The sequence below is a fragment of the Fundulus heteroclitus genome, unplaced genomic scaffold, assembly GCF_011125445.2.
Source record: "Fundulus heteroclitus isolate FHET01 unplaced genomic scaffold, MU-UCD_Fhet_4.1 scaffold_56, whole genome shotgun sequence".
In the NCBI taxonomy this organism is placed as follows: Eukaryota; Metazoa; Chordata; class Actinopteri; order Cyprinodontiformes; family Fundulidae; genus Fundulus; species Fundulus heteroclitus.
Window position 1 is genome coordinate 1,399,840 of NW_023396989.1, and position 27,737 is coordinate 1,427,576.

The 27,737-nt window shown below is 46.4% G+C and overlaps 3 protein-coding genes across 5 annotated transcripts in view; 2 read left to right on the forward strand and 1 right to left on the reverse strand.

Annotated features, from left to right (window-relative positions):
- The window catches only part of LOC105922418 (M1-specific T cell receptor alpha chain-like), a 571,536-nt gene that overhangs the window by 325,666 nt on the left and 218,133 nt on the right, over positions 1 to 27,737 (reverse strand). The gene's annotated exons all lie outside the window — the stretch shown is intronic.
- On the forward strand, positions 2,729 to 5,051 carry LOC118561100 (E3 ubiquitin-protein ligase TRIM21-like). Of its 2 annotated transcripts, none has more exons than XM_036132965.1 (2): positions 2,729 to 2,851; positions 3,046 to 5,051. In XM_036132965.1, exon 2 carries the CDS (start codon positions 3,048 to 3,050, stop codon positions 4,662 to 4,664), a length of 1,617 nt encoding a protein of 538 aa, XP_035988858.1. In that variant the 5' UTR covers positions 2,729 to 2,851; positions 3,046 to 3,047; the 3' UTR covers positions 4,665 to 5,051. The 2 variants fall into 2 exon arrangements, with proteins under 2 accessions (XP_035988858.1, XP_035988857.1); XM_036132964.1 differs by having other exon boundaries at positions 2,731 to 2,851; positions 3,039 to 5,051.
- LOC118561095 (ATP-dependent RNA helicase A-like) lies at positions 6,379 to 26,223 on the forward strand. Of its 2 annotated transcripts, none has more exons than XM_036132899.1 (28): positions 6,379 to 6,467; positions 9,215 to 9,387; positions 9,485 to 9,625; positions 11,942 to 12,059; positions 12,134 to 12,264; positions 12,338 to 12,486; positions 14,944 to 14,990; positions 15,068 to 15,204; positions 15,284 to 15,373; positions 16,437 to 16,598; positions 16,687 to 16,764; positions 16,837 to 17,028; positions 17,108 to 17,249; positions 20,563 to 20,645; positions 20,722 to 20,878; positions 20,953 to 21,050; positions 21,131 to 21,344; positions 21,418 to 21,512; positions 21,769 to 21,842; positions 22,050 to 22,202; positions 22,266 to 22,426; positions 23,559 to 23,670; positions 23,764 to 23,925; positions 24,006 to 24,133; positions 24,209 to 24,438; positions 24,513 to 24,628; positions 25,497 to 25,697; positions 25,781 to 26,223. In XM_036132899.1, exons 2-28 carry the CDS (start codon positions 9,277 to 9,279, stop codon positions 26,115 to 26,117), a joined length of 3,819 nt encoding a protein of 1,272 aa, XP_035988792.1. In that variant the 5' UTR covers positions 6,379 to 6,467; positions 9,215 to 9,276; the 3' UTR covers positions 26,118 to 26,223. The 2 variants fall into 2 exon arrangements, with proteins under 2 accessions (XP_035988792.1, XP_035988793.1); XM_036132900.1 differs by having other exon boundaries at positions 9,233 to 9,387.

Here is a 27,737-nt window from a genome sequence, read left to right on the forward strand (position 1 = left end):
AACAATTTGGCCCTCGTGCTGTCCTCAAGCACACATAATTTCCTCTGTAGCTGTTATAAATTTTGTCAAAAATCTTGCCACAGAAAACCGCACCATATCCATTCCAGTTTCTTAAATAAAAAAAAAAGATCTACGCAACCTTGGAAAGTAAATGCCTGCCAGCGCCAGCAATCACCAACAATCATGAAATCTTTGGGTTCAGGTGGTCAATCATTCTAACAATAACATAATAACAACAAATAATTTGGGCGTGCTCCAATGGTGCAGGGATAGTGAACACAACCCATGTATGGAGGCTTTAGTCCTTGATGCAACGGACCTGGGTTTGAGTCTGGCCTGTGGTCCTTTCCTACATGTCTTCACCCCAATCTCAAACCCCCTTTGCTGTCAACGTACCTTGCAAAAATGAGCCATTGCTATATTGATATATATAATGCATGAATAAGCCTTCTCAAAGCACCGTTAGGAAGGTGTTACAGACACAGAACAAACTGGTGTTTCCACCGGGTTGCGGGTAGAAACTCCAGTTTGTAAAGACTTCGTCTACCTGGACACCTCTGCATACAGCCCAGTTCTGTTCCCCCAAACAAGCGATCACACATTAAATACTTATTTTGTAGGAAATTACTCTCCAAACATAAACTATACTGTAACACTGTCAGTTTTAACATGTGAGAGAAATGGTTTACAGATATTCAGCTGACGCTCCTATAATATTGTTGTGGGAAAAGGGAATGAGAAAGAGCCCTGAATGATAATCACATCAGCTTCTTATAGATCAGCAGGGACACGCCACAGCCAGAGTGGAACATCCCTCACATGTCGCCACTAGAAACTGTTTCCAGTCGGGCAATATCAGCCAGACTGTGGGTTGGTATGGATGCCAAGGTTATCCAAGTTTACGAGCTGCTCGCAGATAACTGACCATTTATTTACCAAACAATTGTCCATTGCTCTGTATGCCACATCTGTGACATCCGAATGCTTTAGAATTAGCTGTTATTTTATCAATAGCTGGTTTCTACAGCTTCGGCAACCTATAGCTTAATGTAATATCTAACTCCACGCTCTGAATTTTATCATTGGACTTGTTCCTTGATCGGCCATGTTGGTCCTAGTAATTTGACTCTGAATCTGAAGAGTTTTCCTGTGATACCAGATATCCAGCTATCAGTTCTGGTTCATTAAGTTATGCTAGAATATCTATTACCCCCACAAAGTCACAATTTTTAATGTTCCATAAGGCTTCTACTGCTGTTACTACTAATAAACAGGTGGAAAGTAATGCCATTCTTGGTTCTTCAGAGTTCCTTAGGAGCTGCTGTTGGCACAAATGACATCATCAAGCCCCGATTTTCAGCTAACTAAATTATATTTCTGCTACCAGCCTCTCGCCCATTTAGCGCTGAAGCTAGGGGTCAACAAACAATCGAAGCAGAGGAAGCGGAAGATTGTTAATTTAATAGTACTGGCCTAATCCTACTTGGCTCTGAAGGCCCATTTTTACCCCGGTTTAAGATTTGACAGTAAATGAGAAAAGCATTGATCAGAGGTAAACATTGTAATATGCATATTTAATTTATTGGAATTCTAAGGAGACAGAGTTTTACATTACCACTCTGAAGTATTCATTACAAGCTGTTATCCTGGCGATGCTAAAAGTTCTGTCTGAATTTTCACAAATTTGAAAAAATTCTATATGCCTGCACATTTTTCTGGTAAAACACTGCCTAACCAGAACTAAATATGGACTTATTTCCCCCACAAGGTTCACTTCAGCTCTGACTACGAGGACACACGTTTTACTCTCATTTTTGATCAGGTAGACTGCCAGTTATTTGACATCCTCCAAAATTGTTGTCTAAGACCTGTTTCAGCAACCCGGGTATGGCTCAACCCTAGATGAGCAAGTTGGAGAGATTTCTTTAGCACACAAAATGTGTTACACACACCAGCAAAAACATAATCTGTCAAAGAATGACATGCAAAACACGGATATATCTGGAGATTCTCAGCAGTCGTTTACATCTTCATGAATCATTCTTGATGGCATGAAACTTTCTGACAGTGTTTCCTTATATAGGACATTTTTGACCAATCTGTATAATCTGACCCAATCTGTATTATATGATTGAACTTGACTTTGTAAAGTGCCTTGAGATGACATGTTTCATGATTTGGCGCTATATAAATAAAATTGAATTGAATTGAATTGAATTGAATTGAATGAGATCTCTGGCACCAGACATCAGGTTTCATTGGGTACTTTTATATTTAACAGTTATCTTACCAGTCATTGCCATGCTGGAGTGACCTTAAAGGAAGTAAACAGTCGCCTGACATGTGAGCGTTTCAGGCCACCGTCAGGTAAAGCGTTTGTGTGGTGTATGTGCAGAAACCTAATTAATTACATATTTCACAAATACTATTATTTTCTCAGTCACAGTAGCAGCTCTCTTACAACTCTGCACGCATAAGCAGGATATTTCTGCTATATCAACATTTTGAGATATGGTCAGTTGATCTTAGAGGTAAAAAAATACACTTTTTCTGCAACTGGATTTGTAAATTAGTGCATAATTCAGGCTTATTGATTAAAGTCATTATGTGAAAGACTTAAACCTCCATGTGAGGTTCTGTTTTTGTCCAGCAGAGGGCAGCACATGATTAGCTCTCAGTAAAAGACTCACTTCCTGTGAATCAGTCCTGAGTTTAAAACGTGACTTTGCAGAAATAAAAGTGAAAGTGTCTCAGAGTGAAGCCTGAGCTGCCGTCAGGAGAAACCTCCCTGTTTTCTTCTGAAGACCAACTAAGTTCATCTGTTTCTTCTCAGCTACAGACTCTGATACTGGTGAGTTCAGCAGGAAACACATTTACTGACTTTCTACTAACAACTTTAACAACAACTAGGAAGCTGAGAAGTTTTCTTCTGGACTCAGGTGACATAAAGAGAAAAATGTAAAAGAAAGATGATGAACCACAACATTTAAACATTTTAAACAAACTGTTTTAACTTGTTTTCCCTGATCTGTCCTCAGAGTTCAGAAATGTCTTCTGGCAGCAACCTGAGGTCTGAGGATCAGTTTCTGTGCTCCATCTGTCTGGATGTGTTCACTGATCCAGTCAGCACACCATGTGGACACAACTTCTGCCAAACCTGCATCACTCACTACTGGGAGGAAAATGAAAGATGTCAGTGTCCTGTATGTAAGAAGGTGTTCAAGATGACACCTGAGGTGGAAATCAACACCTTGATCAGAGAGATGGTTGCTCAGTTCAGACATGGAGGTCAGCAGGAAGCCAGCAGCAGCAGCTCAGCTGCTAAACCAGGAGAAGTTCCCTGTGACGTCTGCACAGGAACCAAGCTGAAGGCCCTGAAGTCCTGCCTGGTGTGTCTGCTCTCCTACTGTCAGACTCACCTGGAGCCTCATCTGACCACTCCACGTCTGAAGAAACATCAGCTGATGGAGCCTGTGGAGAACCTGGAGGACAGGATGTGTCTGCAGCACGATAAACCTCTGGAGCTGTTCTGTAGGACCGACCAGACATGTGTCTGCTTAGTCTGTCCTGTTCTAGACCACAAGAACCACGAGTTTGTTCCTCTGAGAGAAGAATCTGAAGGAAAGAAGGCAGAGCTGAAGAAGACCGAGGCTGAATTTCAGAAGATGATCCAGAGCAGACGAGTGAAGATCCAGGAGATCAAAGAGTCGGTGAAGATCAGTAAAGATGCTGCAGACAGAGAGAAAGCAGAAGGTGTTCAGGTCTTCACTGCTCTGAAGGAGGCTGCTGAGAGAGGCCTGGAGGAGCTCATCAAGGAGATCCAAGACAAACAGAAAACTGCAGAGAAACAGGCTGAAGACTTCATCAAAGATCTGGAGCAGGAAATCTCTGAGCTGATGAAGAGGAGCTCTGAGGTGAAGCAGCTCTCACAGTCTGAAGACCACCTCCACCTCCTCCAAAGCTTCTCCTCCCTGAAAGCTGCTCCACCCACCAAGAACTGGACAGAGGTCAGAGTTCATCCTCCATCATATGAGGGGACTGTGGTGAGAGCTGCTGCTCAGCTGCTGGAGAAGATGAAGGATGAGATAAAGAAGCTGATGGAGGCTGAGATGAAGAGGGTCCAGCAGTATGCAGTGGATGTGACTCTGGATCCTGATACAGCTCATCCTAAACTCATCCTGTCTGATGATGGAAAACAGGTGAAACATGGAGATGTAGGGAAGGAGCTTCCAGACAATCCAGAGAGATTTTCTTCATGTCCGTGTGTTTTAGGACATCAGAGTTTCTCTTCAGGCAGATTTTACTTTGAGGTTCAGGTTAAAGGAAAAACTGACTGGGATTTAGGAGTGGCCAGAGAGTCCATCAACAGGAAGGGAATAATCACAGCAAGGCCTCAGAATGGATTCTGGACTGTTGTGTTGAGAAATAGAAATGAGTACAAAGCTTTTGCTGGACCTCCAGTCTGTCTCCATGTCCAGCCTGGTCCTGAGAAGGTGGGGGTGTTTGTGGATTATGAGGAGGGTCTGGTCTCCTTTTATGATGTAGATGCTGCAGCTCTGATCTACTCCTTTACCGGCTGCTGCTTCACTGAGAAGCTCTACCCATACTTCAGTCCCAGTCTAAATGATGGAGGTAAAAACTCTGCTACTCTGATCATCTGTTAATCAGGATGATTTTAACTCTGATGAACCAGAATCAGAACCAGAACCAGATGAAGCTCCATGAACAAAGAACCTGTGGGTGAAGAACCTCCAGTCTGAGTGACTCTTAGGTTTTTGTAAATACAGCCATGTTAGTAATCAAGATGAGAGCAGACTTAAAATTGTAGATTACGTAATAATGTGGACTCTAGCATCGCCTCTGATGTTAAGGTCCCAGTCAGTGAAACTACAGGTGGACGTTTCTGTGGATCATTCTTGGATCAAGTCAAATACTCCATGAAATCTGCTGGATTTCCTTAGATAGAAAACTTTTAACCAAATTTTCTGGATGATATAATTGATGTTGTGCTTTGTAAATAAAACTGAATTGAACTGTGACTTTGGACATGATTCAATCCTAGATTGCTCATGTTTAATTGTTTTATTGGATGCATGAAGCTAAAAGTGTTGTTTTAGTGTTTATCAATAATACTTTTGCTAAACTGCTTGATCCAAACCAGGTTCAGTGGGTGTGACTATGTCAAGCCAGGTTTAAGTAATTCAGGTAAAAACCCGCCCCCAGGTTTTTTTTTGGTTTTTTTTAGGGGGGGGGGGGTTTTGCTGTTTTTAGGAACTGGGGGAAAACTCCTGACAGAAAGAACGTGTTTATTATCTGAGTCAAATCAAAGCTGTGGGTAGAAGGAATTTCTGCGAATACTCTAAGTTTCAAAGGAATGTGTTTGGGTGAAACGGAAATCAGTGGGCTAAAGAAGATGAACTAGATAAAAAAATATTCTCTCAGAGTAATCCAGTTAGTAGAATTCTTTTTTTTGCTATATTCAAAGATAAAAGCAGACATGAATCTAATTGAAAAGAAGAAAGAATGGAAATTAAATGAAATAGGGGTTAAAACAAATGTATACATTAGACATACTATAATTATCCAGAGATTTACACAGATGGCTCAGAGAACATAACAGGGAGTGTAGGAAAAGGGATACCAGAGATTCAAATCTACATTCCTAAACGGTTTTCAATTTTCACAGCAGAGATGATTGCAGTCATTATCAGTTTGCAGTGGGTGGAGGAGGTCAGACCAGATAAGGTGGTGGTGTGCACAGATTCAAAGGCAGTAATTGAAATTATTCAGTCTAAAGGAAACATTAGGAAGGATCTTATATAAGAAATTCATCACAGTTTGTTTAAATTGCACAGGGTGGTATGGATATACAGTTTTGTTGGGTGCCAGCACATGAGGGGTAAAAGGAAACGAAATGGCAGATAAACTGGATAAAAATGTGTTAGGGAAGGAAATAACATTATATATTCTATTTGGGAAAGCAATAATAAAAGAAAAGAATTAGAAATATGGCAGAAAAGATGAAATTAAGAAAAGAAAGGGAGAGACTTATATAAAATACAAAAGTCATTACTATCATAGAAGTTAGGAGGAAAACATAGAAGAGAACAAGTGATATAGATGAGATTATGGGTAGGTCATATTAATAAATAACATTCTATATAGAATAAGGAAAGGAACAAATGAACAGTGTGTAGTTTGTGCAGAAAAAGAAAATGTTGAACATATATTAAGGAAATGTGTATATTTAGAAGATATTAATAATGTTAAGAAAGCATTGCTCTCATACTTACATGATACTAAACTGAAAAAAAAGAATTTATTGAAGATACATACTCCTGTACAGTAGGTGGCGGTATACATCTTAAAGCTGTTAGCAATCCGCCGATAAACGATCAGGAGAAGAAAGAGAAGCTCATTTTCGGTTTGAGAGATTCTGGAGAAACATTCAGAAATTCCGACTGCTTGTAAGTAAATAAGTCAACGTCTTTCCCTTTTTATTAATGATCAAAAATGCTTTGTGTCTCCGTGAAGGCAAAGAAGCGCCTCCGAGTCGGCCATACCTGGAGTTAGCACACGGCTAATGTTAGCTTAGCATTTAGAGCTAGCTTAACTTCTGCAGGCTGCTAAGTGTAATGTTTATATATTATTATAGTTAAAGTCAATTAGAAAGCAGCTCTCTGCGATTATGAAGTTTATAAAGAATGTTTAATGAGTCTGATTTACAGTTAATAAAGGTAAAACTGACGGGGTTGAACAACAGTAGCTGAACTATCAGCTCCGAGTCGTCCTCTCCTCACCAGTCAGTACCTTCCTGGGTCCAGTTCGGTGCCGAAGATTTTATAAAATGTCTATAAATCATCAGGGATGTGAAGAAGATGATCCAACCAAGAATCTCTGAGGAAGCTGAATATAACAGCTGGACTTATTGGACACCATCTGTGGCAAACATCAGGGCCTGTTGGACCAATCTTTATCTGGCCAGCTCCAGTCAGCCAGAAATCAGATAAAAATAAATAATAATTAATAATAATAATGAAAACAAAAATAATTTTCCAACCAACTGAAGTCCTCCTAGACTTCAGCTGGATAACCCAGTCCAAGTAGATCGGGACCCAGTCCTGTGGTTTTCTGGGCTAGAACTGGTGGACAGTGACCTGCTAATTAAATTAAATAAAAGTTGCTTTTATATATCTGTAATCTATCATCATTTCAGTGTTTTAATATTCAAGTTTAGGTAAATGTTTCTGTTTAGTTTTGCAGCATGTAGCTCGCAGCATGTAGCTCGCATCATGTACAGACCTCTCAACTCTTATCAAAAATTAGAGTGAGATTATGTTAGTTTTCGGGGGGCGTGGCTGACTGGACCCTGGAAGAGAAATCTTTCTTTCCTAACTTTCATAAGAAAATATTGTAGTTGATCATAAAAGGCACAATATGAATGATCAGATTCACATCCAGGCAATGATACAGATTATCATTATTCTATCCATGTTGGTCTCATTGTGAATGAGGCAGAGTTTAATCAAGCCTATACCGTCCAACATTTTCCCCTCAGCTGCAACACTTAAAGCATGCAGGGGTTCACGCTGCGTCTTTACACTGATCCAGCTGCTGGATAAACAGTGGGGAAAATGCATAAATGAAGACTGTAAAGGGCTCCTTTAGAGGGGAGACAAGGAAAAATGGGTCTGAGCTGAAGCCCCTGATGTTCCTTAAAATGACCCTTAAAAGTGCGCACCTAAATTACATGTAACGTAATTATGCGCACCTGGATTAAAGCATAAGGCAGCAGCCCACCGAGGCACGTGGCTAAAAACAAAAGAACGTGAAACACAGCTACTGACTCTCCTTTTGACTTTGACTGGCACATTGTGCTACATTATTAAATGTAGTGATTCACGTTTTAAGGCTGGCCGCTGATAAAAGCCACTGGGTCAGAGGGAAGGGAGGGGAGTGGAGCAGTAAGAGCGTTATGGCACAGAAACAAGGAGCATGTAGTTAAAAAAAAAGCTGAATTAATAAAAACCAAACCTATAAACAGACTAAGTGGCGTTTTAGACTGTATCTTGTTAGCAGAACTGTTTTCTGATCCATGACTGAATGAAAGCTTCATCTGAGAGCCCCCCCCCCCCCCCACCCCCTGCCTCCTGCTTCCCACTTTCACCGCTGGTTAAGACCAAAAAATCATGACTCTGATCACTCTTCCTGCTGCTCTGTTAACATGAACTGCAGCAGAAATAAACTGTGAAAGAAGCTGAAGCTGCTCAACAGAAGGCGGGATTTGATTGAACTCTGGATGGACAGAGCTGTGAAAGGATCCGCAGCCCAGAAGGGCTTTATTATGCGTGAGAAATGCCATGTGTGGCGTGTGAAGTCAGGGAAATGCGTGTGTCACAAGGTCAATGCATTAGAGTTAAGAGCCCTGAGCATGTAGCTTCTAGCATGTATCTTCTAGCATGTAGCTTCTAGCACGTAGCTTCTAGCATGTATCTTCTAGCATGTAGCTTCTAGCGCGTAGCTTCTAGCATGTAGCTTCTAGCATGTATCTTCTAGCATGTATCTTCTAGCACGTAGCTTCTAGCATGTATCTTCTAGCATGTAGCTTCTAGCACGTAGCTTCTAGCATGTATCTTCTAGCACGTATCTTCTAGCACGTAGCTTCTAGCAAGTAGGTTGTAGCATGTAGGTTGTAGCATGTAGGTTGTAGCATGTAGCTTGTAGCAAGTAGCTTGTAGCATGTAGCTTTTATCGTCCCTTATTTGATTTCTTCCTGTCCGCCTGCCTCACAGGAACCGTTCCTAAAACAACTTTTTGTTTGCATAAAGATTCTCTCGTGTTTTTCTGCCTGAACTCGAGACGATGTCAGAGTTTAAACCTCCAGCAGCAGCTCGTTAATGAGCTGAGCGGCTGCAGGAAGCAGTCTCAGTTGTTGGAGTGCTGTGGTCCGAAGAAAAGCCACAATTGGAGCAAACGAGTCAGTTTAGACGCCGTTTAGGATCTTTACATGATAAGTATTTTAGCAACGATTAGAGCAAGACATCGATTTTGACATCCCTAGTGGAAACATCTGCACCAAATGATCTATTGCATTGTAGACTCTAAAATGGACCAGAACCTGTCCGAATGTCAGTTTGGACCTGAACGACGAGGATGAACCCCTAACATCAATAAAAAAACAGATAAAACTAATTACTGCCACTTTGTTTGAAAGGGTTTATCTCCCTTTAAGGTCGGGTTTGAGGAGGAGGACACATCCCTTCCTGGCGGGCGACCATGGCGGACATCAAGAACTTCCTGTACGCCTGGTGTGGGAAGAAGAAGCTGACTCCCAACTACGACATCCGAGCTGCAGGAAACAAGAACAGGCAGAAGTTCACGTGTGAGGTGAGTCCTTCGGTCAGTAGCAGCACTCTGACCCTCCTGCTCCTTCTGACCCTCCTCTGCTCCCTCTGACCCTCCTCTGCTCCTTCTGCTCCTGCAGGTCCGGGTCGGCAGCTTCAACTACACCGGGATGGGAAACTCCACCAACAAGAAGGACGCTCAGACCAACGCTGCCCGTGACTTTGTCAGCTATCTGGTCCGAGTGGGAGAGATAAGTGCAGCGGAGGTCCCAGCTGTTGGGGTCAGCATCTTGTTGCCTTCTAGTTCTGTTCAATTTGTTCCCCACAGGTTGATAATTTACCGTATTTTTCATAGTTTGGCCGATCCTTGCTACTTGTATTCAGGTGCGACTTGTATATCAAATTTAAATGGTAATTCATCTTAACCGTCTATAGTATAAATATTCACTGTATCATGATGGAGTAAAAACGTTTAGCGCAGTGGGAGGTATTTACCAGGTCCAGTACCGGTGTGGAAGAGCTGAGCAGAACCTGCCTTCCACGCCCTGATGGCGTCGCAAACATGCAAAACAAACCAACCCAAGACAGAGACTCCCAACTAGGGGTGGGCGATATATCGAGTATACTCTATGTCTAAAGTTTTCCTCCGCGTGATAGTTAAAATGACTTTATTGCGACCATCGAGTGTAAATTTTCATGGCAAGATTGAGCCGCTGTATTTAGTTCACTGTGAGTTTAGTTTTTCCTACGTGCTGTGAACGCATCACTCGCTCCTCCTTCAAACCAGAAAACGCACACAACAAGGAACCCGTGCGCTTACTTACGTTAACTAGACAGCGAGAACCATGGCGACAGCGGGAGTTTCAGCTGAACAAGAAAATGAGTGTGAAGAGAAGCAGCACTGGGTCAATAATCTGGCAGCGGTTTGGATTTCACAAGGAGGATGTTGAACAAAATGCGGTAATTTCAAAACATGACTAAACACCATTGCCACAAAAGGTAGCAGTAGCACAAAGTTGTTCCACCTAAAAAGTCATCCAGTGCAAAATGAAGACTCTTGTAAACTCCGCGTGTCTACCCCCCCCCCCCCCACGCACACACAAATACCGAAGAAAACTTTAATTAAACCCGCGGTAAAACAGTTGAAACGGCGTCTTCTTTTGCTAAATCCCATATGACAGAAAAAAGGTTTCTTATTTTAAAACTTCCCAGCACCTAAATGGAAATATTTTCAAGATGCTCTGAATATGTAGCTGCGACTGGTCAGTTGATTTTATAGTCACAATACAAGCTTTTGTTTTTGGGATTGTCACTTTTTTAATCATACAAATTTTTATGTCTTAAGCACAAAAGAGCAGCTTTTAATTCAGGTTTATTTTGTCAGATTTTTTTCTTGGTGTTCCTTTTGGCCACTGGGATGTTCTGTTTTTAAGATCCAGTGTTGACCATGAAAGAGCTTTAATGTGGCAATATTGTAATTTGTGAAAAGCTTCTATGTGCAGCGCTGGTTAAACAAATGGCTAAAATAAAACATTTTAAATTTATTTTTATTTTGCAATAAATACAACAAAAAACACAAAAAAGACACATTTGAGATTTACCAATGCAACTTCAGACGCTATGTGGCTAAAATCATTTGTTTTTCAAGGTTATTTGAACATATGGTGATATTAGATTTTCTTCATATCGCCCACCCCTAATCTGGTCAACTTAACTTAAAAATGTGTTGAAACATTAATTACAGGCAACTTATACTGAACACGTTTGCATGTTTCTCTGTTTCCGTTCATTCAGCAGAGCGTTGGTGCAGCTCTAAGGAACCAGAACCAGACAGAACCGCTTACTGAGCTGTTAGTGAAGCTAATGGCGGCTAGCGCTAGCTTACAGCTCTGATGTCTGATGCGATTATTAGATGATATTTTTCCTCTTTGTGACGCATTTTTTGACTGATGCGACTTATAGTCTGAAAAATACGGCGCTGGTGGAGGTGGTCAGGGTGGAGTAGCACGGCGCCGGTGTTGAAATCAGACGTTCCTCCTGCTGGAAAGCTCAGATATCAGGTGATGCTAATTTACACTGACTGGTGTGTAACCAGAGTTTTACCGCCTGGCCTGAAAGCTGTTTCTGGGTTTTCTCTTTTGGAAAGTTGGACTTGTTTCTAAATACAAGTAGAGGCAACGGAGCAAACGAGAGCGAGCAGGAAGCAGCGCCATTAATCAACCCTGGAGTCAGCGTTCATGTTGGGAGGGTTAGCTTTGGCAGGCAGGAGCACCAGAACCAGAACAATCAGCCAAATGAGAGAAAGTTGGGCTGCTTGAAGGCAGAAGGGAGTTCTGCTTTGTTCTGATGCTGGTGCTCCTGAGCTGCTAGTCTGAATGTTTAGTGTCTGTTTATATTTACTCTGGACTTTCCATTAAATGGACCCAGCACTAGGCTGCGTTGCCAGATCTGACTGTTTCCAGCACAAACACAACATAAAACCTGCCCAACTGAAAAAAAGTCCACCCCAAATCTGAAAATCTCAGCCCAGAGCTTTCCACAAAATGTGCAATCAGCAAATAATCCCGGTTTGATCTGATGGTGGTTCTGATCCACAGGTGGGTCCGGTCGGCGATCAGCCTGACGGAGGAGAAGGAGGAGGAGGAGGAGGAGGGTTCGGGAGCCTTCCTCCCAGCGGACCTCTGCCTCCTCATCTGGTCGTTAAAGAGGAGCAAGGTAGGTTCTGACCTGCCGGGCTCGTTCAGGTCCGAATTTAACGCCTCGGGTTCTGACTAACATCCATGTTTCAGGGGAACCCGGCGCCACAGGTCCGGTTCCAGGAGTAACGGGCCTGGGCTACTCAGGAGGAGGAGCTCAGTGGGAACGGGGAGCCAACCTGAAGGAGTACTACGACCGCAAAGACGAGCAGGAGGCCCAGGCGGTACCGAACCGGGTCAGGCTGGGGTTCTGAAAGCTGGTCCGCTTTGTTCTGACGGGTTTGTCGCTGTCCTCAGACCCTGGAGTCGGAGGAGGTGGACCTGAACGCCAACCTCCACGGGAACTGGACCCTGGAGAACGCCAAGGCCCGCCTGAACCAGTTCTTCCAGAAGGAGAAGACCAGTGCTGAGTATAAATACAGCCAAGTCGGACCGGACCACAACAGGTCGGGACCAGGCAACTCTTCGGCTCGCATTTCAGAACAAGTCCAGACCGAGGCGTCAGACACAGAACCGGCTCTGACCCGGTCCGGTTCCCTGAGTAGGAAACATTTGAACAGTTGGAGCTAAATGATCAGGAAGAAGTGTTCTGAGCCTCGGTCTGGGTTTGGACTTTTCTATAACGGTACTGCCATAGGTTCTGTTTGGACTCTGGACAGTTGTAAAACGGGTCGGGTTCTGTTGATCCGCTGAAGTACGCGGCGGTTTTTGCTGTTTCTGTGAGTATTTGGTTCTGACCCGGTTCCATCAGCTCGCCGATCTCCTCCTGGTTCTGTTGGTCCAGTCGGGCAGGAAGCCGTCAGATGAAGCAGTTTGACCTTTCTCGATCAGTCGCTCCCGGATCCGATACCGACGGCAGAACCCGTCCCCGGTTCTGATCTGAAATGAGCCCGAAGCTTTTTTTACGATGAACAGGATGAAGTGAAATGGTTACAGAAGGATCGGGTCAGAACCGGCTTGTAGATACCACGGGATAAAAAAACCTTTATTCAGCGTCAACATGGATCGGGTTTTCTCAACAGAACCACAGATACCAGTTAAATAAATGTGCAAATAGAGGCTAAATTAAATGAATACGCATAGCTAGTAGCATGCTAGCCGCGGCTAATCACGCGTTAATGCGGACCACCGGCGGCGCTGACATCAGCAACATGTTTAATTATTAAATTATGAATGTAGATTACGTTAACTGGTTAAATTATTTAATTATAAATGTAGATTAAGTTATTAACCGGTAAAATTATTAAATCATGAGCATACATTAAGTTATTAACCGGTGAAATTATTAAATTATAAACGTAGATTACGTTAATAACCGGTGAAATTATTAAATTATAAACATAGATTAAGTTAATAACCGGTAAAATTATTAAATTATGAACGTAGATTAAATTATTAACCGGTAAAGTTATTAAATTATAATCGTAGATTGTTATTAATCGGTGAAATTATTAAATTATGAACATTGATTAAATTACTAACTGGTGAAATGGTTAAATTATAAATGTAGATTAAGTTATTAACCAGTGAAGTTATTAACCGGTGAAATTATTAAATTATAAACATAGATTAATTTATTAACCGGTGAAATTATTAATATATAATCATAGATTAAGTTATTAACCAGTGAAATTATTAAATTATGAGCGTAGATTAAGTTATTAACCCGTTAAAGGCTGTCGTCCATTAGTAGTTCGGCCGGGTTTCGGGTTCGGCCGTTAGCGTGTTCCTTCCTCGTTAGCCCCGTATGCTAAATATTTTTATTATATTTATTATTTCTGTATCTGGACGCAGCGCCTGGGTATCGATACTTTTGACCCTGGTTTGATCCCAGTTACGGTTCTGATCGGGCTGGTTCTGGGTTAGCAGACCAGGCTGATGGCAGCGAGTCGTATGTCGTATGTGGCGACAGTGGGAAGAAAAGACGGACTTTTAACGGGAAGAGAACTCATTAGAACCGGGCTCAGTGGTACTGGGCTTTAAGACTCTGTACCAGAACTTCTTCCTTCGTTAGCGTAGATGAAGCGCCGCACTAGTGGCAGCAGGAGCTCCTTCGGCGTCTTCATCCAGGACAGGAACCGGGCAGAACCCGACTCCGGTTCCTCCTCTGAGGTTCAAACAACGAACGGGCCGTGCCCTGGTTCTGCTGGCTCACACTTTATTATTTCATGTAATAGAAACCAGAACCGGAGTCCATTAAAGGTTCTGGTCTTATTTGGAGCAACAAGCCCAGCTGGGCGCCGGTTCCCCAGCTCGGGTTTGTTGCTCCGCTGAACCCGATCCGCTGGCAGGAAGTTCTGGATGTGTTTCTGCTGGACTGCTGCAAACCCAGAGACCTCCAGGGTGTGTCGGCTACACCAGAGAGGTCTCACAGAACCTCCGACCAGAACCCAAAGTCAGCAGAGCACCGGCTGAACGTCTGGCACCGAGCCTGGAAACGCTGGGTCCGGTTAGTCGGCCCAGACGGGTTCTTGGCCCAAGCAGAACCCAACCGCTCATCAAAGCAGAACCTTTCTGCCGTTCTGGTCCAGGCTGCAGAACCTCCCTGGGTTCTGGGCTCGGTACCAGACATCTGGCCTGTGACCCGGCAGGAGCTGACCTGTAGTTTCCAGGGTGGCACCAGAACTCACAACCGGGCCGCAGGAAGACATGGGGCGGCGTTTAGGCGCTCTAAAGCGGCCCCATGGAGCGCTGAGGGGGCGGGGCTAGCCGAGGCCGCTTGTGATGTCTGGTGTCCACCGCAGGGTTCTGCTCAGCGGGAGAACCCGCCGCTCAGCGACCCGGAAAGTCTGGCAGAAACACATGCAGGCCTCCTCCTGAGAGCAGCGCAGGTGAGTGTAGGCTGTGTGCTTTTATTCTGGAGGGCGGCGCAGGAAGTGACGGCGCCTCCTTTGTGTCGGCAGGAGCTTCATCGCGGAGATGCAGCTGTTCGTGCGGCAGCTGGGCAGAAGTAAGGCTCCCTGGCAGCGTTGCGCCTCCTGCTGCTCCCTCCCACCTCCCCGCTGACGCTCCTCTGCTCCTCCTCAGAGATCACGGCCCGGGAGCACGGCTCCAACAAGAAGCTGGCGGCCCAGTCCTGCGCGCTCTCCGTGGTCCGCCAGCTCTACCACCTGGGCGTCATCGAGCCCTACTCCGGCGTCACCAAGAAGAAGGAGGGCGAGACTGTAGGCGCGCCCGTCACGCACCGGTTCTGGTGGCCCGGCAGAACCAGAACCAGAACCTGATTCTCTGCTTTGTCCCCAGCTGGAGGTGTACGAGGTCAGCGTGGCTCCCGACCTGCAGCAGAACCTGGCGGCCGTGGTCCAGGAGCTCGGAGTCCACATCCCCCCGCCGGTGAGTCCGACAGCACCGTCCGGGTCGGCCCGGTTCTGCAGAGGCTGGCCCGGTTCTGCAGAGGCAGGCCCGGTTCTGCAGAGTCAGGTCCGGTTCTGCAGAGTCAGGCCCGGTTCTGCAGAGGCTGGTCCGGTTCTGCAGAGGCAGGCCCGGTTCTGCAGAGTCAGGTCCGGTTCTGCAGAGTCAGGCCCGGTTCTGCAGAGGCTGGTCCGGTTCTGCAGAGGCAGGCCCGGTTCTGCAGAGTCAGTGGGGTCATTATGACTAAGTCCAGCAGACGGGGCTAAAGCTACAGAACTTAAACCGGTTCTGAGCCTGAAAACGGCGCCGCTGCTGTTGGTTCTGATCGGTTCCTGCAGATCCTTAAAAAGTCTCAAAAGGCCCTGAACTCTTCAGTATAAAACTAAGTCCTTAATTGGTATTAAAATATCTTAAATCAGCCTTAAATATGTTACCACATCATAAATAGGATTTTATTTTGTTAATCCATATCAAACATTAAAATAACTGAAACTATTTTTGTTTATTCACCGACCCGCTCGCTGTCCCCTTATTGGTTCCGTTCCAATAGTGAAACCAATAAAAACGATATAGCTGAGACTTTTTATCTGGACACGCTAAGAAAGCGACATAAAGACAAAATGTCAAAGTTGCAACAGGTGGAGGAGGAACTGAAGAACGCCTGCAGCACCATAGCTAACACAAGGAGTTAGCACTGATTATGTCGTGGTTTTTAAAACTGATTTATGGTTTATTTTATTTTAAGTTCGTGAATTCAGTTCAATGTGTGCTTTTTTGAAAAAGTTTTTCAAATTTTGAAACATTCTACTTGACCAGAAAGTAATAGTTTATGTTAAAATAAACATTTGGGTAAAGTTGTCGCAAGCAGTTTTTTTTATCTTGTGTTTATTAAGAAGTTGGTCTTTACTTTTTATTTCAAGTGGCATTAAAAAGCCTTAAAACTCTTGAATTTAACTTTCCTTATGCTGTAGGAGGTTTTAGCAGCTCTCTGCCTGATGACCAGAACCGTAAAGACCCGATTACTGACCCGTTTGCTTGCCTGCAGCCGGCGGACGCCAGCGCCCCGGTGTCGCTGGTCCAGGGCAAGATGGCCGCCTTCGAGCCGTCCCAGCGGCAGAGCAGCAGCGGCGTGGTGCCCTGGTCGCCCCCCCAGGTCAACTGGAACCCCTGGACCAGCAGCAACATCGACGAGGGCCCGCTGGCTTACGTAAGACGGCGCCGGGCCCCGGCAGAACGCGGCAGCGGTCCGGCCGAGGGGGGCGGAGCCTCTGACGCTGTCGTTTGTCCCTGTGCAGTGCACGCCGGAGCAGATCAGCCAGGACCTCCAGGGCGAGCTGACGCACCAGCTGGAGTACGACGAGAACCTGCAGAAGGTCCGGTCCCGCCTCCCGCGGCGCCGCTCGGACCGCGGAGGACACGCCTAACGGTTGCACGCTGCCTTTCAGATCCTGGCGGAGCGGGACCAGCTTCCCGTCAAGCAGTTTGAGGAGGAGATCATGGCGACCATCGAGAAGAACCCGGTGGTGATCATCAGGGGAGCGACGGGCTGCGGGAAGACCACGCAGGTCCCTCAGTACATCCTGGACCGCTTCATCAAGGGAGGCCAGGCGTCCGACTGCAACATCGTGGTCACGCAGGTACCGCCGTCTCTGTCCGCTCGGCTCCAGCCCCCCACCGGGGACGCCACCCGCCCCCTGACCCGCTTCCTCTCTGCAGCCCCGACGGATCAGCGCCGTCTCCGTGGCCGAACGGGTCGCCTACGAGAGAGGAGAGGATGTGGGGAAAAGCTGCGGCTACAGCGTCCGCTTCGAGTCCGTCCTCCCCCGACCGCACGCCAGCGTCCTCTTCTGCACCGTGGGTACGTAGGCGGCGCCAGCAGGGGGCGCCAGCAGGGGGCGCCAGCAGGGGGCGCTCTGCTTTACCTCTACCTCCATTTACACCACTTATCTCCTTCAGGGAAACCTTCCTGCAGGGTGCGTTCAGTTTCAGTTCAATTTTATTATTTAGCACCAATTCATGATAAACGTTTACAGTTTTATTCATAAAGCAATTAACATCACATCATCTTGAGGTTCTTTCCAAAGTCAGACTCCATCAGATCCTCCAGGTTGGTGAGAAAGTTTCCTCTCTAAGGAAACCCAGCAGGTTGCATCAAGTCTCTCCAAGCAGCATTCACTCCTCCTGAAAGAGCGTAGAGCCACAGTGGACAGTCGTCTGCATTGTTGATGGCTTTGCAGCAATCCCTCATACTGAGCATGCATGAAGCGACAGTGGAGAGGAAAACTCCCCTTTAACAGGGAGGAGAACCTCCAGCAGAACCAGAACCAGGCTCAGTGTGAACGCTCATCTGCCTCCACCCACTGGGGCTTAGAGAAGACAGAGCAGAGACACAGAAAGCACAGAAGCTCACATTGACCCAGGAGTACTTTCTATGTTAGAGAAGACAGAGCAGAGACACAGAAAGCACAGAAGCTCACATTGACCCAGGAGTACTTTCTATGGTAGAGAAGACAGAGCAGAGACACAGAAAGCACAGAAGCTCACATTGACCCAGGAGTACTTTCTATGTTAGAGAAGACAGAGCAGAGACACAGAAAGCACAGAAGCTCACATTGACCCAGGAGTACTTTCTATGTTAGAGAAGACAGAGCAGAGACACAGAAAGCACAGAAGCTCACATTGACCCAGGAGTACTTTCTATGGTAGAGAAGACAGAGCAGAGACACAGAAAGCACAGAAGCTCACATTGACCCAGGAGTACTTTCTATGTTAGAGAAGACAGAGCAGAGACACAGAAAGCACAGAAGCTCACATTGACCCAGTAATCTGTTCTACATTAGTGTAGATGGTAGTAGCGGGTGAGCCGTCTTCTCTGGATGATGTCACAGCAAACAGAACGCCAGACCAGGTGTACCTTCTATGAAGAGAAAAATGACAGAGAACAAAAAGTTAAAAGCTGAAATAACAACAAACAATGCAGATTGGAGAGCAGTAGGAGAACTCAGCAGAGAGAGAGAAATAGACCCTGATGTCCTCCAGCAGCCTAAGCCTATAGCAGCATAACTATAGAGGTAGCTCAGGGTAACATGAGCCACTCTGACTAGAAGCTTTGTCACAAAGGAAAGTTTTAAGATTAGTCTTAAAAATAGACGGGGTGTCTGCCTCACGGACCAAAACTGGGAGTTGGTTCCACAGGAGAGGAGCCTGATAGCTAAAGGATCTGCCTCCCATTCTACTTTTAGAGACTCTAGGAACCACCAGCAGACCTGCAGTCTGAGAGCGAAGTGCTCTGTTAGGAACATACGGGGTAATCAGAGCTCTGATATATGATGGAGCTTGATTATTACCTAGAAGCTTTGAGCAGAACCGTCACAGACCTGGACTAAAATGGAGGAGATGGTTCTGGCTGCAGAGGTTTTGATTAGCTCAGCCCAAAAGATCTTCTCTGTTTTATTAGAACATGAAAACCATTTCCTCATCCAGATGAACCGCATGAATCTGCTGCTGGTGTTAAAGTCAGGCTGGTACCAACAGGCTAACAGAAACCGTTTCAGTACCAGAGATCCAGCTGGAGATCGGACCAGTCAGAAAAGAACCAGCCCTGAATCCTGAGAGTCGGCGCCGATGACCTGGGGCTGCCTGCAGGTTCAATACCCATCAGCTGCTCCAGTGATCTCAAAACAACGTTCCTGTGTTTTCACTTTCACATTAATTACAGCCAATTAAAGACGTTGGTAGTCTGACCAGCAGGTGGCTGCAACTAAGAAAATCACCATTTCACTGCTTTTATCGAAGTGGATTTGACCAAAATACTTTAGAATCATTTGGGCCAATAATTATAATTATACTGAAAACACAATTTTTGAATTTAATTTTAATCTCCTCCACTAGAAGGCCACTTGTTCTGAACTACTGTCAGGATTTCAACACACAGACGTGGCACACTAAATTCAACAGGACCTTAATCTGTCGTAGATGTAACTGATATATATTGTTGTTCGATGGGGAAAATTACATTTTTTTTATTATTTAACTAAAAAGGAGATAAAACCAAGTACTTTATTATCAGTTGATAAATTATTAAGAGACACATTACACATTCAGCACATCTTTCACAACATGGCTCCACTACAGGTAGCTATTATAGTCATGTAGAAGGTGTAGTGACTGCTTGTCTATGAAAAAACTTAAAAGTGAACAAACAAAAAATAAATGGTTTTACGCAGTACAAAAAAATTCTCAAAATACGCCAAAAATGCAGTTCTGTGAGTTTATTCCAGGTCTCCTCAGGCAAAAATAAACATGGTACAAACTGAAAAACTACTTGCTGCCTGTCCTGCCCTGGTTTCTGCCTTTTTGTTGCTTCAAACTGATTACTGCTGATTAACATGACTGACGTGACTGGTTTCATGAAATATGGATAGATAGAGATAAGATATAGAATATATGATATATAGCGATATATATATAGGAGAGATAGAGATATAGATTATGTAAGATATATTATATATATATAGATATATATATATATATATATATATATAGATGTTATATATATATATAGGTATATATATCTATCGTATATATATATATATAATATGTGTGTTAATAAATAATATATATCTGTATATATATCTATTAATATATATAATGTATAGACACACCCACAACCCACACAAAATCAGTTAACTAATTGAACAAACTACTAACAAATAACTGCATTCTAAACAACTACTTTTAAACAAAAATGCAACAAATAACCAAATTAATAAAAATGAACTAAAAAATATGAATTCTAAAACAAAAATAGAGAATTAGCTCCTACAGACGGGACACATGGTGCTGGATTTATAACATAAGTACTTATTAACAATCCAAAGCATAAAGCGAATGAAAGGCCTGCCTTCAGGTGTTAGCGTGGCATCTTGGATCAGGATCTTCTGGTTCTGCTCGTCTGCTCCCGGTCTGGTTCTGGTTCTGTCCGTGTTTCCAGCAGCGCTTCCTGTTCCATCGACGTTAAACACAACCAGGACCACAAAGCGGTTTATTTTCACACGGAGGCTGCGTGTTTTCTCCGCCTTCCTGTCGAGTCCCGGTCGGTTCCGGCGGTTCCGCTGAAGCGGGTCGGATGAGAAGGTTCTGAAGGTTCTGAGCGCCTCTCTGCTCTGCAGGTGTTCTGCTCCGTAAGCTGGAGGCGGGGATCCGAGGAATCAGCCACGTCATCGTGGACGAGATCCACGAGAGGGACATCAACGTGAGTCTCTCCCTCCCCGCCGCCCTCCAGAACCGGGTCGGCCCGGCGCCGTCTCACCGCCTCTCTGTCCCCGCAGACGGACTTCCTGCTGGTGGTCCTCAGGGACGTGGTCCAGACCTTCCCGGACGTCCGCGTCGTCCTCATGTCGGCCACCATCGACACCACCATGTTCAGGGAGTACTTCTTCAACTGCCCCATCATCGAGGTCTTCGGACGCACCTTCCCGGTCCAAGGTGAGTCCCCGCCGGTTCTGCCGGGCCCGGCCCGCTCCTGCAGGACGCTAATCGTCTGCCGCTGTCTGTCCCAGAGTACTTCCTGGAGGACTGCATCCAGATGACCAACTTTGTCCCCCCGCCGATGGACCGCAAGAAGAAGGACAAGGACGAGGATGGAGGAGACGACGACGTGAGAACCTCTCAGAACCCTCCAGAACCAGAAAGTTCTGCCGCCCGGTTCTACTGACTCCCCCCCTCTGCTCTCCGCAGACCAACTGCAACCTGATCTGCGGTCCGGAGTACACGGCGGAGACGAAGCGGTCCATGGCGCAGATCAACGAGAAGGAGACGTCCTTCGAGCTGGTGGAGGCTCTGCTCAGGTACATCGAGACGCTGAAGGTGGCCGGCGCCGTCCTGGTCTTCCTGCCCGGCTGGAACCTCATCTACTCCATGCAGAGGCACCTGGAGACCAACCCGCACTTCGGTACCCGAGGTCCGCCGCCGCCCCGTCCCAGAACCCCCCGCTGAGGTCAGCTAACGTGTCGCTCTGGTTCCAGGAAGCAGCCGCTACCGCATCCTGCCGCTGCACTCCCAGGTTCCCCGAGAGGAGCAGAGGAGGGCCTTTGAGCCGGTTCCGGAGAACGTCACCAAGGTGAGTGCCGGGGGGGGGGGGGGCTGCTCCGCCGGCGCTGACCCTGGTTCTGACGCTAACCCTGGTTCTGCCGCTAACCCTGGTTGTGATGCTAACCCTGGTTCTGAGGCTAACCCTGGTTCTGACGCTAACCCTGGTTCTGCTGCTAACCCAGGTTCTAATGCTAACCCTGGTTCTGCCGCTAACCCTGGTTCGGAGGCTAACCCTGGTTCTGAGGCTAACCCTGGTTCTGATGCTAACCCTGGTTCTGCTGCAGGTCATCCTGTCCACCAACATCGCTGAGACCAGCATCACCATCAACGACGTCGTCTACGTCATCGACTCGTGCAAGTAAGTCTCCCGGGTTCTGGCCGGTTCTGGGTTCTGGTCGGTTCTGGGTTCTGGCCGGTTCTGGGTTCTGGGTTCTAGTCGGTTCTGGCCGGTTCTGGCGGTGGTTCTGGTGCGGTAAACCCTGGGTTCTGGCCGGTTCTGGGTTCTGGCCGGTTCTGGGTTCTGGCGGTGGTTCTGGTGCGGTAAACCCTGGGTTCTCGCTGACAGGCAGAAGGTGAAGCTCTTCACGTCCCACAACAACATGACCAACTACGCCACCGTCTGGGCCTCTAAGACCAACCTGGAGCAGAGGAAGGGCCGCGCCGGCCGCGTCCGCGCCGGCTTCTGCTTCCACCTGTGCAGCCGCGCCCGCTTCGACAGGTACGCCCCCCCACCGCCCCCGGTGCCCCCGCAGAGCGCTGACGTGTGTCTGGGCCCCTGCAGGCTGGAGACCCACATGACGCCGGAGATCTTCAGGACGCCGCTGCACGAAGTCGCCCTCAGCATCAAGCTGCTGCGGCTCGGCGCCATCGGGAACTTCCTGTCCAAGGCCATCGAGCCGCCGCCGCTGGACGCCGTCATCGAGGCGGAGTACACCCTGCGAGGTGGGCTCAGGTTTAAGGCTGCTGATGAGTGGTTCTGACCCGTTTAGGGTGGAGCGGACCGGGTCAGGACTTTTACTGGTTTCTGATGACGAGGTTAATCAGGGTTCCTGCGGATCATTAAAAAGTCTTAGGCCTTAATTGGCATTAAAATGTCTTTAATCAGTCTTTCTTAGGTCTTAAAATTGTTACCAGGTCATAAATAGGATTTTATTTTTGTAATCCTTACCAAACAGTAAAATAATTGACACTATTATATTTTTTTAATATACCAAACGGCTCAATGTAACAATTATTGGTTCCGTCCCGATAGCGGAACCAATAAAACTGTTGCTGCCGGACCATAGCTGCGAAAAAGAGTCTGCTCTGGTTATGTTGTGGTTTTTATAGTTTATTTTAGTAGGGAACAAAACAAAGTTAATTCAGTTCAGTAGTTGTTAAAAATATATCTGTAATTTGTGTGTTTTTAGCTTTCTTCCTATAAGGAATGTTTTTCAAAATTTTAAACATGTCTACTGGGCCAGAAAGTAACGGTTTATGTTAAAATAAACATTTGGGTGAAGTTGTCTCAACCAGGTTAGGTTTGAATTTAACTTGCCTTATGCTGCAGGAACCCTGTTAAAGTTCTGAAGATGTTTGGCTGATAGAACGGGACGATAATTCAATACCAATAAATATATCAATGATAGAAATAAAGATCAGTAAAAAGTTCAACAGAATAACAGTTTTCTTTCCTTTTACATTTTAGCCATATAGGTTAATATTACGTCATTAATCCTCCCAGCCAATCACAATCAGACCCAGGAACCAAGCTCCGCCCCCTTCAGAGAGTTCAGAGAGCACTCGTTCTTTTTTTCTTTTTTTAAAAGCTAAGCAGCAGCAAAAAATAAGCAGAGCTGCACTTAATATATGTATTTTGAATTTGTTGATAATTATCAATATTTTTATGGATAATTATAATTTTTTTATTTTTTATTTTATTCATATGTTTTTTTCTATATCGTGCAGCCCTAGGCTGAACAGGAAGTCGTCATTAACCTGTTTAGAACCACAGGAGGTGGACCAAACAGCACATGTTTCAGGTTCTGTGGGAGAAGGCCCGGTTCTGGTATCAGATGGTTCTGCTCTTTCTCAGACCTGGACGCCCTGGACTCCAACGACGAGCTGACGCCTCTGGGTCGGATTCTGGCCCGGCTGCCCATCGAGCCGCGGCTGGGGAAGATGATGATCATGGGCTGCATCTTCCAGTCAGTTCCTCCTCCTCCTGCTGCTGCTGGTTCTGCGTGTTCTGCTGGTTCTGCGGCGGTTCCGCTGACCCGGTTGTGTCTCTGTCCTTTCAGTGTCGGCGACGCCATGTGCACCATCTCGGCCGCGTCCTGTTTCCCAGAACCCTTCATCAACGACGGGAAGCGCCTGGGCTTCGTCCACAGGAACTTCTCGGGGACCCGCTTCTCGGACCACGTGGCGCTGCTGTCGGTCTTCCAGACCTGGGACGACGTCAGGTGAGCGAGGCGGGCCCGCCAGAACCGCCGTCAGAGTTCTGCTGTGACTACAGGCGGGTCCAAACTGTCGTCCTGCTCAGGGTGAACGGCGAGGAGGCGGAGACGCGGTTCTGCGAACACAAACGGCTCAACATGTCCACGCTGAGGATGACCTGGGAGGCCAAGGTCCAGCTGAAGGACATCCTGGTCAACTCTGGGTTCCCTGAAGGTAGCGCAGCGCCCCGCCGCCCGGCCCTGCGTGGGGGGGCGGCGGGGCGCTGATCCGTGGCGTGTCGTCCCTCAGAGTGCCTGATGAACCAGACGTTCAACACGGTGGGGCCGGACAACAACCTGGACGTGGTGGTGTCGCTGCTGACCTACGGCTCCTACCCCAACGTCTGCTACCACAAGGAGAAGAGGAAGATCCTGACCACCGAGGGCCGCAACGCCCTCATCCACAAGTCCTCCGTCAACTGCCCCTTCAGCAGCCACGACATCAAGTACCCCTCGCCGTTCTTCGTCTTCGGCGAGAAGGTGGGGGGGCGGCGCGGCGAGAAGGTGCCGTCCAGCTTCCTGCTCTCAGACCCGCTAACCTGGTTCTGTTTCAGATCCGGACCCGCGCCATCTCGGCTAAAGCCATGACCCTGGTGAGTCCTCTGCAGCTGCTGCTCTTCGCCTGCAAGAAGATCAGCTCCGACGGGGAAATCGTGGAGCTGGACGACTGGTGAGGCTCCGATGGGGGGGGGGGGGGGGAACAGAACTATTTCTAGTTCTGTTTCTGCAAAAACAGAACTGGAAATAAGTAAAATGTTCTTAAAATTAGTGTATTTGTCCTTGATTTGAGCAGGTAAATAAGACTATTTGCCAATGGAATAAGATTTTTGCACTTAAAATCAAAAAACTCATTCCATTGGCAGATAATCTTATTTACCTGCTCAAATCAAGGACAAATACACTAACTTTAAGAACATTTTATTTATTTTTAGATCCATTTTTGCAGTGTGGTTCTGCAGAACAGCCCGCTCACCGCTCTCTAAATTCATCGTATGTCGACGTTCAGTTCTGGTTTTCATGATTCTGGCTTCACATCAGAACCGGCTGCAGGTCCAGATTCCTGCTAAATGGGGCGACAGCACCCCCTACTGTTTGGTCTGGACCTGCAGTCGGTAGTATTACAGCAGCAGGGCATTCTGGGTAATCCTCAGAGCAGCAGCTTTGATGAAAATATTCTTAATAAATTCCCAGCGCGCCTGTTTAGCGGAGGAGTTTCACGGCTGAACGCGGCGTCTCTGCAGAGAACGACTCGTTCTCCTCGGACCGCAGGGAGAAATCAGGCTGAACACCTTTAATAGCTTATGAAATACTGCAATAATGGGAAATTCTGGTTATTAGAAAATGAATTCAACTGTCAGAAAAGAGGATTCTGGGTAATCTTCAGAGCGACGGCTTCAATGCATTAAGAGAGAAAGAAAAGTCACGTTTTGACCCGTTTTTTAGTTAGTTGGTTAACAGAACCGCTGAGAACCGGCTTTAGGAGGCGAATCATTAGGATGTCCAGCCGGAGGAGAGCTAACCTGCCGTCTGGTCACCAGGATCAAGCTGAAGGTCCAGCATGAGGTGGCGGGCGGGATCGCCGCCCTGCGGGCCGGACTGGAGGCTCTGGTGGTGGAGGTCACCAAAGACCCCGAATACATCAACCAGATGGACCAAGTCAACCAGAAGCTGCTGAACGTCATCAGGCAGGTGTCCAAACCGTCGGCGGCTGGAATCAACCTGATGGCCAGCAACCAGAGGTACCGGGCAGGGCGTCGGTTCGATTCCCACCAGCTGACCTGCCTAACGAGGAGATTTAACGAGCCGCTGTTTGTGTCTGCAGGATGGGAGACGGGCCGCGGCCTCCAAAGATGCCACGCTTTGATGGAGAAGGAGGAGGAGGAGGGTACAGAGGAGGAGGAGGAGGAGGCTACGGGGGAGGATATGGAGGCTACAGGGGGGGTGGAGGGTACAGAGGAGGAGGAGGTTATGGAGGAGGAGGAGGATACAGGGGGGGCGGAGGTTATGGAGGTGGCGGGGGGTACAGAGGAGGAGGAGGAGGATACAGGGGTGGAGGAGGATATAGGGGGGGAGGAGGAGGAGGATATAGGGGGGGAGGAGGGGGCTACAGAGGAGGATATGGAGGAGGAGGTGGTGGGGGTTACAGAGGAGGATATTAAGCAGAGTGGGACCTCCTGTTTTCCTGTTAAATGTTTGAATCGTCTTTGTTTTTATTGATGATGTTTCCAATAAATCTGGGATGTTTCCCCTGATGCTTCATCTTCATCCATCTGCTCTTCATCACACAACCTCTCAGTCACGTCCAGGAACTAGTCAGGTCCTCCTGCAGAGGAGGCAACGGTTTACTGAAGCAACAACAAGCTGCAGCGTTCCCTAGAGCGCCAGCAGGGGGCGATGTTTGGTTACTGTCACTTCAGTTTGTTTGGTCCAAAATGATCAAACCTTTACAGATATTTGGAAACTCGTCTAGAAATCCTTCATCAAGAAGCCAGATTTCCCGCCTTCTGCATCTTTTCCTTGTTGCTTGTGTTTAGGCTCACAACTGAAGATCATTTAATGCGTTTCCATGTCAGACATTAAGAACCAACCCATTGATAAAAGTTATAATACAACTGAACGTTGCCAACAAGTGGTAACAGCAAACAAGGACATTAAACAGAGTTTTTAACAGTAAAGCTCCAGTTCTGACCAGCATTGTTGCTCTGATCCCCACAGCCTGGTTCTCGGGTCAGCTGCACCACCAGAATCCTTTATAACAGGAGCCAGCAGTGATGGAAAACAGCAGCAGTGAAGAGAAGCAGCTAAAAATCTCACATTCCTCCACATAATCAGAACCTGTTCTTCCTCTGAGGGTCCAGCTGTCCTCCCTGTAGCTGAGAACATCAGCTGTCACTCCACCCAAACTCCGTCAGTTCCTATCTAGTTATTTTCTCAAGGCTTAATTAGCTCTGTTAATTAGTCCTAATATTTAATTAGTTTTAATTGGTCCAGAGAAATGTCAGCCAGGAGCGCCCGGCTGTCCTGACCATGACGGGAAGCACTCCTGGAGTTGCTCGGTTCCTCTCCTTGAAGCGGATTTCTCATCCTGGGTCAAAAAGTGTTTGGAGCAGAGAAACCATTCATGTGAGGAGTGTCCTTAAAGGCTCGTCCATGCCTCCTTCTTACAGGATATTTGGGAGAAGCAAGAGTGCTCACTCCTTTTAGTTTAGAGAGTTATTTTTTGTTGAGAAAATAACCCGTTTTCAGATGATTTCGTCCATATGAATCTGCATTTCTGTTTGGGAGGGTTTTTGCTCTAGACGCTCTTTTTGTGTCAGAAAACAGTTTTTATAATGGCATGCATGCTTTTAATGTAAGGGAGGGTAGTGGTTATTTTTTAATGTCCGATCTGCATGTTCTGTAAACTGTTGCCTTTGAGGAGCTCCAGGGCTTCACACTGAGAGAACGTCTGGAGGTTTCCAGGAATTGATGCAGACGACTGATAAATGTGTTGCTATAAAGTTTAAAAGATGTCTGCCGCCTCACTGCTCCAGTTTCTCCTGTTTCCTGTCATGCATAAACATGAAATTATGGAGTCTAAAGAACAATAAACTGTTGGTTCTGAACCACTTGGCTGGAAGTATTTAATTTAAATTCAAGACATCAGAGGTTTGGTTATAGCCAACACTAAATGTTACATTTAACTGGTTCAGAGGTTAAAGTTTTCAGTTTTATCACTGCATCAGTGATCTCTGGCATTCTGAAGTTTTGACCTCATTGAATTTCTGAACCTCAGAGCT

Bases quoted from the DNA above. Each gene is read 5' to 3' on its own strand.
- LOC118561100 (XM_036132965.1), top strand. From the start codon at position 3,048: ATGTCTTCTGGCAGCAACCTGAGGTCTGAGGATCAGTTTCTGTGCTCC.
- LOC118561095 (XM_036132899.1), top strand. From the start codon at position 9,277: ATGGCGGACATCAAGAACTTCCTGTACGCCTGGTGTGGGAAGAAGAAG. The intron at 12,060-12,133 runs GTAGGTTCTGAC...TCCATGTTTCAG, and splicing joins GGTCGTTAAAGAGGAGCAAG to GGGAACCCGGCGCCACAGGT. The intron at 16,599-16,686 runs GTAAGACGGCGC...GTCCCTGTGCAG, and splicing joins ACGAGGGCCCGCTGGCTTAC to TGCACGCCGGAGCAGATCAG.